Genomic DNA, 13,370 nt, shown 5'->3' with positions numbered 1-13,370 from the left:
TACCCACCAAGCTTCAACTACGCTCAACCCAGTCAATCAAACTTCTTAACTGAACCAAGTTACCAACAAAATTACGGTGAATATGGTCCAAGAAGTGGTTATTCTCGTCAGTCAACACCCGGAGGAGGCAGGAGCACAGACGAAAATTATGCACTTGATGACGATGAAGAAGACGATGAGAGGAGGAGGAATTGGATGTTCCATGCACCCAAATGAACTTCACCGAACTCCTAACTCAGCCGACCTTCCAATCTGCACCTCATCCCACTGCTTAACCCACTGAAGAGCCCGATAAAAATATTTTGGATGATGTAGAGACAACCGCTTTAATCTCTGCGTACATGAACACGACCAACGATCGAATTACCGGAACAAATCAAAAATCAAATGTATTCTGGCAGAAGATTCTAGCGTCCTACAAAGAAGTAAGAAAAGCAAACCCGGAGGAGATCACCATCAAAACCGTTGGTAGTCTGAAGGGACGCTGGTTAAGAATTGCTCCGGCGGTTGTCAAGTGGTGTGGTAGTATCGACAAGGCAAGGATGCGTAGCGGGAAAAATGATGATGATGTGATTACTGAGGCCCACAAGATCCATAAGAACTCTTATGGGAAGTTCCAATTCTATAAAGAGTGGCTCCAACTTAAGAAGTGGGATAGATATCACTCTATTCTAGAGCAAAAAGTTCATGTGTCAGGATGTGGTCGTCCAACAAAGAATTCTGCGACGGTTGACACCCTGGGGAGCGGTAGCAATGGAAAGAGATCAAGGGATGAAGATGGTGGATCAACACCAAATTCACCAACAAGTGGAGACGTTTTTGCTGATGAGTTTGTACCACGTCCTGATGGTGCGAAGAAGGCTAAGTCGAGGTTGAAGGGCAAGGAAGTAACAACTCAGGCACTTGATACTTTTGAATCATTTGATGACAAACTTAAACTGTACGGCGAGATGAGGGATAAGGCCGTTGATAGAGATTTGAAGAGGCTCGAGTTGGAGAAGAAGAAAGAAAAAAGAAAATCGAGTTGGAGGAGAGAAACATTCAGATGCAACAATATAAAATAAATTGGGACATGCTCCAACAATTGCTTGTCAAAGAAGTTCGTGCCCCATCGGAAGATCAGATGATCATCGAACTCCAAGAATACCTCAGCAAATTTAGGGCATTTTAATGTTATGTTATGGAATAGGTTGCATTGTGTTAGTGCTGTGTTTTAAGTTTTTTTTTCCATTCAATGTATTTAGTTTCATGTTGGGTTAGTTGTGTTATGTTTAGTTTAATGTGTCTTTCCTTCTAATCGGTATTGTATATGTAATGAATAGTATTGCAATCATGTAATAAAATTATAAATATTTGTCGTTTTATGTGTGAAACTTTGTTCACGTGATTTGTTAAGTCCTTTTCAAAAGCTTACCATACTACTACCTTTTCAAAATCCAATAGTAAATACTTTTCAAAATCCACTTGATTTGATGACTCTATTTGAATACTTTTTCAGAGCCTATTAATACTTTTCAGAGTCAATTTGATGACTTTTCTGAATCCATTTATTACATGTGATGACCTTCCATGGGATGACTTTTCAGAATCCATTGAGTTGTCAAATCTACATAAAATTTTATTTAATTTTCATGTGATGCACTTGTGCATTCACATCATTGATCTTTTTTATATAAGTACAAACTACGCCTACGAAAGTGCAATCTTTCTTCATCAAAACCATAATCTTATTCTGAAACTAATAACTCTTACTCTTTCAAATAACAAAAACGAAGAAAATGGATTCCTACAAAGTTAATATAAGCTCCACTGGTAGCTAAGATGAGGACAGAAGGGAAGCGTTAGCTCGAGAAAAGAAGGAAATAGATAACATGATTGACACAGTCACCTCCACTTACCTCCCAATCCTAACCTCGATGGAAACCCCTCCAGCACGGCGCTCCCGCAAACCTGTTCCTCACAGTGATAGACGGCATCAAGAAGGTCATGTGTGGTTGTACAATGATTACTTTGTAGAAGTTCCAGTCTACCTAAGTGACCTTTTCCAACGTAGATTCCGAATGCACAAGCATGTCTTTGAACGTGTTATGTATGCAATAATAGAAAATGATGCATGGTTCCAACAAAGGAGAGATGCTACTGGTCGTCTAGGCTTGTCTCCACTACAAAAGTGCACTGCAGCAATTAGGAAACTGTCTTACGATTTAGTCGCCGACGCTTGTGACGAGTACATAAGAATAAGCAGAACTACTGCATAGTTGGCATTAGAAAATATTACCAAAGGTGTCATCAACCAATTCGGTGATCAATACTTGAGACGACCAAATGGTAATGATATGGAAAGGCTTCTACGAATCGGAGAGGAGCGTAAATTTCCAGGCATGATCAGAAGCATTGATTGTATACACTAGGAGTGGAAAAAATAGTTCGACGGCATGGAAAAGACAGTATCAAGGCATAAAAGGGGTAGCCACTCTTATATTAGAGGTTGTTGCTGATCGAGACTTGTGGATTTGGCATTCTTTCTTCGGGATGTCGGGTTCTTACAATTACTCAAATTTGCTACATCGATCTCCTGTATTTGAGGATGTGTTGGAGGGGCGTACTGCTCCTTTGAGCTTTGTTGCTAATGGTCATCAATAAAACAAGGGATATTACCTTACTGACGGTATTTATCCCAAGTGGGCTACTTTTGTGAAGTCTATAACTAGTCCACAGACTCAAAAACATAAATTGTTTTCACAACATTAAGAAGCAGCGAGGAAAGATGTTGAGCGAGCTTTTGGAGTTCTACAATCTCGATTCGCTGTAATTCGAAAAATGTCTCTTGCTTGGGATGTTCAAATACTTCATAAGATTATGTTATCGTGCATCATATTGCACAACATGAACGTTGAAGATGAGCGAGATATGTATTTGAACAACTCTAACACGATTCACTTCATTAACAGCCAAAGTGGTTCCAACGAGGATGCTTTCGAGTATCGTAATGAGCGTGTGGTAGACATCAATATATAGTTGCAACGAAGAACAGAGATTGAAATACTTGCAACGAAGAATAGAGATTGAAGATCAACAAGTTCACTTGCAATTAAAACACGATTTGGTTGAGCACATTTGGAAGAAATTTAGGTGTAACGAGAACAATAACAATTAGATTCAATTCTATTAACGATTAAGTATTGTTATGTCTAATGCACTTGGGTGGGTTTTTTTTTTCAAATTTGCAATTAATTAAAAAAAATTTTGTATTCTGCATTTAAATTAACAAAGTAATTAATAACGCTAATTATGCTAATTGCAAACAATTAACAACGCTAATTATGATAATTTTAGCTAATTTTTCACGCAAACAAATAATTTCCAACATCCTTCTCTTATCCATGAGCCAAAAAAAATTGTTTAATGAAATCAGTAATGGATATTATCTCGGGTTATACTTCCTTATAGTATCATACATCAAATTATTTTTATCATCTTGAATATAATATTTGATATGATCTTGAGACTATTGAATCTTTTTATTTCAATAAAGTTATGACTCTTTTTGACAAATATATTTGTTCAAAATTATAAATATTAAGTATGTCTAAACCTATTACAACATGCAATTGCATTTAAAACCAAAACTAACATTTTGTCGCCTTAATGTTAAAAAAAAAATAAAAAAAAATAAAAAATAAAAAAAAACAATTCGCTTCTTTCCCCACCCTTAAATAAAAGACTTTATTGTCTTCAATAATTAAAAATAAATAAAATTAAGTTAATGTAAAAATATCATATCATTAATGGATCATGATAAATTAAATAACTAATGAAATATCAATAATTTTCGTTAGGTATAAATGACTATCAAATTATTTTGCCAAACTAGATATTAGAAAATTATGGTAATAGAATATATACCAAAAATTGATCTTTTGAGACCGCTATTCATCCCGCAAATTAAAACAAAACTTATATAAGTTATACATTATATACTTAATAAACAAATTTATTTTAATATAATTATTAATTTTTGATAACAATATGATATTATTAATTAAACATATTAAACAAATTTGTTTAATTATATCTATATTTATCATCTTAGTATTATTATTATTACCAATGGATATAATAAATTATCTTTTCATAACTGGATGGACAGGACTTGAATCTTAAAATCAAAATGACATTATTTTATTACGTTTTGGGGTACATTCGTAGTAGCTTGCTACTTACTTCCACTTTACCCTTGAAGGGTGGGGGAAGGGGCGATTGGGGGTTTTATTATGCGGTGGGGGAGGGAGTTTTAAGGGATTTCGGGGTGGGGTTTGGTGGTTTTGGGGGAAGGGGAGCCGGGGAGGGCGATGTCGGCATGGGAGAGAGGGTCTAGGCGCAACAAGGTGTGGGTTGGGAACATAGGTTGGTCTGGTGGAGAAGGGATATCGAACGTGGGTGGTGGTGGGGTTGTCGTTGGTTGGGAGCTGGGTTTTCTGTTTGGAAAAATTGTTAAAAACAACCTTTTAAAGCGACCACTTTGTTAGAAACAAATTTATACCTTTTAAAGCGACCACTTTGTTAGAAACAACCTTATAAAAAAAATTGTTACTTCAGACTTGGTTACAATTTTTTTTTGTCAAAGACAACCTAAACCTACTTTTCGGCGTTGACCCTTTAATTTCTAGCGTTGACCTTTTAATTTCCGGCATTGACCATAGTGTGCTTGTCACATGACCTCTTATTATCCTAAATGTACCCATTTTCCCTCCAAATCACTCGTATAAAACCCCTATTCTTTAACTCCCACAATTTGGAGACAAATTTCACTTTGCGACTCATCTCTGTAGTTGCAAGGTTCATTAATGAAGACTTCCCAAATATTGTAAGAATTTACTGATGCAAGTCATACAAACTTTCCTCTTTTATAGGTGTTTTTTTTGTATGTTTGCTACCACGTATTAATAATTAATAATTAATAATTAATAATTAATAATTAATAATTAATTATTAATTATTAATTATTAATTATTAATTATTAATTATTAATTATTAATTATTAATTATTAATTATTAATTATTAATTATTAATTATTAATTATTAATTATTAATTAATTATTAATTATTAATTATTAATTATTAATTATTAATTATTAATTATTAATTATTAATTATTAATTATTAATTATTAATTATTAATTATTAATTATTAATTATTAATTATTAATTATTAATTATTAATTATTAATTATTAATTATTAATTATTAATTATTAATTATTAATTATTAATTATTAATTATTAATTATTAATTATTAATTATTAATTATTAATTATTAATTATTAATTATTAATTATTAATTATTAATTATTAATTATTAATTATTAATTATTAATTATTAATTATGGAAAAGATAGATCTTTATATTACTAGGATAAATCCAAAGTAGGAAAAGTTACAATGCTCTAGGTGAACGAAGGGAAACGAATAGTCTCCAATCCATCTCTCACTTCACTATGGGCTACTAAATGGGCTACCGTGTTACGGTTCCTTTTCGTGTGAGAGAACATACACGAATCAAACCATGCTCTATCAATCATAATATCATCATAAACAGCATATATAGGAGATCTTCCATTACTCGGGCATGAGATAGCATTTATCACGTTCAAAGAATCGGATTCCACACACACCCTACTGTAACTGAACCTCTCCGTGCAATCCCTATGCCATATCTTACAGCTTGTTCCTCAGCGCATTCCGGGGACGAGTGATGGATATGTTTTGTTGCTGTCAAGACCAGCTGCCCCTGGTGATCACGCACCACCACTCCTAGACCCGCTATAGCATCAGTTCTAACATGGGCTTCCACATTCACTTTCATCCACCCAGCCACAAGTTTCTGCCAGCAGGTGCTTGAGCGCACCATCGGGTCCACAACCACTCTGAACACACGCTTTAATTTGCATAGGTAGAGTACTTCGTCACATAATTGCAGAAACTCGAAGCCACCTGCACTACATCCGGTTCAACACCTTCGAAAATTATCAAGTTTCGGCACCTCCATGCTGCCCACATCAAGGCTGCCATATGCACTATAGTACCCTTAGTTACCTTGTTGAACAGCCATTTCCAGCATTCCACGAAAGACTCTTGAGGTGCATCCTCCAATAGTCTCTCAAAAGTACTCCTTCTCCATATGCTTCGAGCTAACTTGCAGGAAAACGAGTGCATCACCGATTCAGAACCACCTTCGCAAACTTGACAATTGTTATCCTCAGTGATGTGCCTTTGACAGAGACGTTCCTTTACAACCATATTTCCCTTCAGAGCATTCCACACAAAATGTTTTAATTTGGAAGGGGCTTTCATCTGCCATACGGACTTCCAACAAACATCAGGCACAACATTATCATCCCCCACCCCCCTAATCATCCAATAACACGACTTCACTATAAATTGGTCGTTTTTTGTAGACCTCCAATATACGTTGTCAACCGTATTGTATTGTGATAGAGGCATGGATAAGGCAATGGGCGCATACTCACCTAGAAGATCTCTGACTCTCCCCACATTCCAGATATTTTTCCCTTCCACAAGGAGTTCCGAAACACACATATTCTCATTCATGTCCCCACCTGGAAATTGGAGGAAGATTGGCTAGCCATCTTTGAATAACCAGGGGTCTTTCCATACTCTTACACTACGACCATCCCCTATCTTCCATCCAACGCCATCACGCACAATCCCCTTTGCACCCCACCAACTCCTCCATAGATAGCTAGGGTCATGACCTCTAAAAGCACCAATTTTATCCGTATGTTTAAAATATTGTGCTTTCATAATTGAATGAGCAAGAGAACCCGTGTTTACCTGAATTGAAGTCTCCATATTTGCTTTTCCAACAAAGCTTGGTTGAAATCCTTTAGATCACGGAATCCTAACCCTCCTCTCCCCTTCGGCATGCACATGGTTTCCCAGGATCGCCAATGTATCTTGCTACTCCTGTTTCGGGGTTTTCTGATGTCCTGCGGGAGAGTTACAATTCCGAGACTGGAACCGGACGCCTGTACCTGCAAAACAACGGAGACTCCTGGTGGTGGGAGCTCCGCCTCCAACGGTCAAGTTAGTACTTGATTAAGGAGTAATTAATGCGGAAATTAAAGTGATTGGGTCTCTCTAGGTGAGAGTGTTTAATGTAGGTAATCTGCTTTGTTAGCGTGATCAGCCTGTTCTCTCTGTCATCCCCCCCTTAATGAGGATTAAGGGAGGTATTTATAACCTTGGGAAACGTGTCAATCCTAGGTTTAGGTTAACCTAGGGCTGATTGGGCTTCCCTCGAAAGTTGGGCCTGGGTGGCCGGTTTCTCCATTAGGCATGGAGTATGCCACGTGTCATGACATAATAGGTCCAAGGTGGACGAATAAGCGCGTGCCACGTGGCAAGCCCTGACAGTTCCAACTGGGGGACACTTGGCAGGACCAGATTGGCCCACGTAGCGCATTCCGGTTGGTGGGAGCAAAATCCCCTAATCATTTGCCCCTCACAGGTGGCACGTGACTGGTCACGTGTTACCTGTGAAAGGTGCCACACTGTAACAGGCGACGGCCTGCTACAGGTGTCACTCGGCGAAAGGCCGAGAGATTCTCCCGCCCAAATTTTGAATTCTGGAAGTGACCCTTCGCCTTCTCACTTCGCCTATATAAAGGAGTGTTGACTTCAGTCATTTTCACACTTGAGAACTTTGTGAGAGAACATTCGGACACCTGAACTTGCTCTGACATTTTGGACCCTTTCTGCCTACCGCCTGCTCTGACAAGCCGACTGCACAAGATTTTCAGAACTCCATCAACGTCACTCGTTCAGGTAACCGTCGGTTCTCTTACTCTTAATTTTCTCTTTATTTTATTCTTTTTTTTGAAATGGCACCACGGAAGCACACGACACGACCTAGGTTAGTGATCAGCCGGTCACCGGGGACGGTTGAATCTAGGACTAGGAGTGCCGCCTGCCCTTTTCCGGACCCATCTTTGCCCTTTATACAAAGTCCGACTGTATCTGTGTCTATGCAGAGCATGATGGCCAGAACAAAAAAGACTGCCAGGATCTCAAATTCAGACGGCTCCTCCCACAGGGTGCCGATTAGTGAAACATCTGACCAGGCGCCAGATGTGGAAGTGAAACAAAGCGGCTTGAAAGCCGGCTGTTCTGAGGGAGGAATCAAAGTGACCCCTTCCCATTTCACAGTTGACAATTCTTCATTCTCTCCTGCTCCTTTTAAAGGAGAGGAGGCGGGCCCCTCCGGGAGAGGGGAGAGTCGTCCTCTTTGGACTCGTCAGAGGACGATTCCGAGTCTAGCTTTTCTGGCCATGCTTCTTTGGACACAGAAGAGAAAAACAGTCGCCTGCAAGAGGCAAGGCTTTCTCACGCAGTTGAGAAGGGGGACAATTGGGCGGAGCCATCCGCCTCTTACCGAGAGCAAAATACCCCCTACTACTGCACGGTACCTCGGGGCCGGATCACGGCCATGCAAGAGAAAGTGGAGAGCTTTATCGCAAACCACACAATGGGCCCCGACTTTTTAGTGTTTGTGCCGGATCCAGAAGACACAGTCGTCTGGCCGGCTGGTACCAGTTATGATAGCGCCTGCTTTGGCTGCTACGAGGCGGCCATCAAGGCTGGGCTGCGCTTCCCATTACATCTGGCTGTTCAGCGGATCTTGGATGGGTATGAGTTGGGGTTATGGCAGTTAGCCCCGAACTCCTGGGTCAACGTACTCGGCTATGTGGCCGGGTGCGAACTGAACGGGGTGGAGCCGAGCTTCGAGGCTTTCGCCCACATGAACTACCTCAGCCGGACCCCTAAGGCAGGCGATACCGGCTGGTATCAATTGACGAGCCACAGGGGCTACCTCATGACGAGAGGTAAAGCAAACAAATGGAAGGACTGGCGGTGCACCTTCTTCATCATTGAGAGTTCAGACACAGAGCTGAACAAGCGCCTCAACAGGTGGAACAGGAATCCGCCCCTTCTTGCAGGCGGCCGCAGCATGCCGCCTGTTCCCCCCAAAGCTAAGAAAGAGATCCTGGATAAAGGACTCTTTAAAGTAGAGTCAAGGGTCGACTCTACTTCAGGGGTACGAGAGCAAGTACCCCTGCACTGCGCCCGAGCTTCAAATGGCTCTACGACGAGTACTTTTTGGCCGCCTGTGGCCTCAGCAGTCGGTCCTCAAGAGGTAGTCGGCCTGTCGAATACTCTGCTGTTCCGTGCATTTTTGTTACAACTTTTATTAACTTTGCTGTTTGTTTTTGCAGCGGACGCTATGAGCAAGATTACCGCCTCCAAGACTGCGGCGGCCATGTTGCGGGCCTCCATCATGCAACAAGCTTCAACCGACTCCCCCAACAAGGGGGCACCCTTGGTGGGCTTCGAACCTTTCACCCTCTTTTTGGAGTTGTGTTTATGCATATACTGACTTTTTTCTTCTTTTTTAGACGGGCGCTCCAAGAGCTTCTTCTTCCCAACAGCCGGACCCCAAGGCCCGGAGGACGACTGTTGCGAGCTCTCCTGGTTCTGCCAAGAAACATGCGGCGGCTGAGAAACAGCCGGCCACTTCTTCTAAAACTCCAGCTGGGCCGCCTAGAAGTATGAAGTTGTCCTTGTAAATTTTAGACTTGCTCCCTTTTTTACTAGGTCTAATCCGTTTGTTTATCCTTGATGCAGCCGCCCCTCAGGAGCCTGACTTGGTCGAGGTGGCCAAGTCTATGATCAAGGCCGTTCCTCCAGCTGAAAGGGAGGCGATCAGGGGTGTCGGCACCCTTGACCTAGACGGGATTGCATGGGTCCTTGCTGAGGTATACTTAGCTTATTTTTGAGTATTTGATTTTCAGGTCGCCTGTTTTCTTTTTGTTTGGAAACTGACGCCTGTTCCTTTTTACTTAGGCCCTGCTCCGAGTGAACGGCCTTCGCAAACCGCTTGACCGGAAGAACAAAGAGGTAAAGGCTGCAAAAGCTATGGCCGCCTCTGACTGTGATAAGGCAATGTTTCAAATTGCCCAAAATGAAGTTCTGACCATTGATATTCTTTATTATCAGGCGCAGGCTACCGCCGCTATCCGGGCTCAGTTAGAGGCGGCCCAGAAGAGGAATGGCGAGCTGGAGGCGACCATCAACAACCTCAAGGCCGAGCTGAGACCTCTTCGCCACAAGATGTCCTCATACGAAGCCTTGGAGAAATCCTTGGCCAACGTAAAGGAACGCCTGGTGACCCAGGAGAAGAGTCTTACTCAGGAGCTCTCGGAAAAAGTCGAGCAAGAAAAGAAAGAGCTGGTCCGGGAGATGATGGAAGACTCTGCTCAAATCCAGCGCATGACTTGGGGCCGCCTCTTCCCCAATGCCGACTTTGCCTCATGGGAAAAAACGTACCGCCAGTGTTCTAACACATATAATCAAGAGATCCTGGCGGCTGCTGAGGAAGAGGCGTTGGAGGAAGCGTTGGAGGAGGAGGAGCCGGTAGTGGCGCTTGTGCCGCTTGGGGGTAATGCATCAAAGAAGGATGCAGCTGAAGCCGAGTCCAGCAAGAAGAGTGCTGACCAGGCGGCAGCTACTAATATTGAAGATCTGCCCCCTTCTTAAGCTTTATGTCTTCTTTCCACGACATGCGTGCCGTTTGTTTTGTATTTACCCGGCCAGGGGGCCGGGGCTCTGAATATTTTGCCGGTCTTTGATGACCGGCTTCTTTTTAATGAATTTTTTGTTTTGCTTCAAATTTGTTTAAGTATTGAATATTCTGATATCCAATTGTACATTATACCGACTGTTTTACATGGCCGGTAGTTGCAGACAGGTACGAATAGTTAGTCACGCCGCCTATGCCCCTGGACGACTGGTTGTCTGTTTCCAGGATAGACGATCAGTCGGCCATTTATCCAATCGGTATTCGAACCATTTTAAAGAATGGATCCCCTTTAGGCAGGCGGTCCTGTCATTTGTAAAATTTACCAAGTAGGAAAGTGGTTTGACCAAGTAAACATGATTGTTACCTAGTTGCCAAGTAACTGAGTAGTAGAGGTATCAAGCGGTTGGTACCGGTTGTTCCCCTTTATTCGCCAATATTTGTTGGCTTTTAACTCAGGTTGTTAACCTAGCAGGAGTAGTGGTTGAGAGCCCCTGTTTGCTAAAAACAGGCGGACGACTCATACCTTTTAGGCTCCATACTAAGTTTGAAGGAGTGACTAAAGTCAACATAGGAGTTACTTAGTCTCCGTCACACTGTAGCTTGAGTAGTAAAGGCACCAGGCGGCGGAGGCCGGCTGAACCTTTTGATTCGCCAGTGTTTGTTGGCTCTTAACCCGAGTGGTTACCTAGTAGAAATAGGGGTTTGAGTGCCCCTGTTTGCCAAAAAACAGGCGGTCTACTCAAACCTTTTAGGTTCCATACTAAGTTTGAGGGAGTGACTATGAGTTAACGTTGGTGTTACTCAGTCGCCGTCACTCCTGCTTGAGTAGTAAAGGTACCAGGCGGCGGAGGCCGACTGAACCTTTTGATTCGCCAATGTTTGTTGGTTATTGACTCAAGAGGTACCCACTGCATTTATCCCAAGTAATACAGGCGGTCATCTGACTCAGATGTCAACTGCTACCACTGGTTTGGTTAGTGATAGAGTTATCCTTGTCTCAAAAACGGCTACGTGGTTGCCCTTGGGGGACAGTCGTATAGGTGTCGTGTAATTAGTTTATAGAGCAATGTTCCACCCAAAAGGGAGCTGCTCTCTGCGACGAATTTCATCCGGAGGGATGCCGCCGGACGCCTGCTATGATGTTGGGACAGGTCGTATTAGTTTTGAAGATTTGATCAGTTGGCTTGGCGCCTGGTCTGATCATTCGGCCTGTGGCCTTGGTTAGTTCTTGGTGAACGTAGGTGCTAAGTAAGAGGAGGGTAGCCACCTGTTTAGGCACAGGGTCGGCCAGGCCCTAATCTTTTTTAGCTAAGTATAAGGGGGTGGCTATGTGTTTGGAACCAGTCGGCCCTCTTCTATGGAGAGTATCCGACTTTATGTCCAGACGGCATGCCCTTATGGTGAGTAAAATACTCGATGGAGAGTAGCCGACTGTAAAGGTACAGGCGGCATGCCCCTCTGAAGATAGAGTAAAATACTCGATGGAGAGTAACCGACTGTAAAGGTACAGGCGGCATGCCCCTCTGAAAGAGTAAAATATTCAATGGAGAGTAGCCGGCTGTAAAGGTACAGACGGCATTCCCCTCTGAAGATATAGTAAAATACTCAATGGAGAGTAGCCGACTGTAAAGGTACAGACGGCATGCCCCTCTTAAGTAAGAATAAAAATTAAACATGGAGAGTAGCCGACTATTTGTTAGTAGGCGTTCCCCTCTTAGTACAAAATTGAATATTAAGTGCAAACTTTTATTAAGTAGCCCTTGATTATTTACATCATTCAAAAGAAATATTTCTTAAGATTATCTACATTCCAAGTTCGAGGCAACGGTCGTCCGTATGGTGTTTCCAGCCGGTAGGTACCGTCCCTGACCTCTTCACAGATTCGGTAGGGTCCTTCCCAGTTGGGAGTTAGTTTGCCAGACTCATTAGCCCTACCAACTGCTTCCATTTTTCTAACAAAGTCCCCCACTTTGAGTGGACGCCTGTGTACTTTTTTGTTGTATGATCTAGTCATTCTCAGGCGGTAAATTTCATGGCGCAAGACAGCATTGCCCCTCCTTTCAGGAAGTGAGTCTAATGCCAGGCGCATGGCTTCCCAGTTTGCCTCTTCGTCATATAGCATTACTCGAAGAGTCGGCTCGTAGTGTTCTATTGGAAGAACAGCTTCCGCATTATAAGTTAGGAGGAATGGAGTTTCTCCAGTCGCCCCTTTTTCAGTCGTCCTAATGGCCTAGAGAACATGTGGTAATTCATCCGCCCATAGGCCGCCTGCTCGTTCAATCTTTTTCTTGAGACCGTCTGAGATGATTTTATTAAAGGCTTCTACCTGGCCGTTTGCTTGTGGACGGCCGACAGATGCAAAGTAGTGTGCAATTCCTTGGTCACCCAACCAGCTTTTGAGAACAGGCGTCTCAAATTGGGGACCATTATCAAAAACCATAGACATGGGAACCCCGAACCGAGTGATGACATTTTTCCAAATGAATGAAATTACATCCTTCGTCTTGATTCCCTTTACAGCCTCCGCCTCTACCCATTTAGTGAAGTAGTCGACGGCAACAAGTAGTGAGGTCAGTAGCAGGCGTATATGGACCCAGAATGTCCATGCCCCACTTAGCAAACGGTAGTGGGCTATGAATGGTAGTGAGGTCAGTAGCCGGACGGTGAATTAGTTTGCCAAACCTTTGGCACTTGTCACACTTTTTCACC

At 42.3% G+C, this 13,370-nt stretch overlaps 2 protein-coding genes across 2 annotated transcripts; both read left to right on the top strand.

Annotated features, from left to right (window-relative positions):
* The first annotated feature begins 341 nt into the window (after positions 1-341).
* Positions 342-1,064, top strand: LOC110727263. Its single transcript, XM_021906830.1, has one exon. It carries the CDS (start codon positions 342-344, stop codon positions 1,062-1,064), a length of 723 nt encoding a protein of 240 aa, XP_021762522.1.
* An 807-nt stretch (positions 1,065-1,871) lies between these two features.
* Positions 1,872-2,258, top strand: LOC110727262. The gene has a single exon (XM_021906829.1). It carries the CDS (start codon positions 1,872-1,874, stop codon positions 2,256-2,258), a length of 387 nt encoding a protein of 128 aa, XP_021762521.1.
* The last annotated feature ends 11,112 nt before the right edge of the window (positions 2,259-13,370 follow it).

Source organism: Chenopodium quinoa, unplaced genomic scaffold, assembly GCF_001683475.1.
Source record: "Chenopodium quinoa cultivar QQ74 unplaced genomic scaffold, ASM168347v1, whole genome shotgun sequence".
In the NCBI taxonomy this organism is placed as follows: domain Eukaryota; kingdom Viridiplantae; phylum Streptophyta; class Magnoliopsida; order Caryophyllales; family Amaranthaceae; genus Chenopodium; species Chenopodium quinoa.
This window is presented reverse-complemented; position numbering and strand designations above follow the sequence as displayed.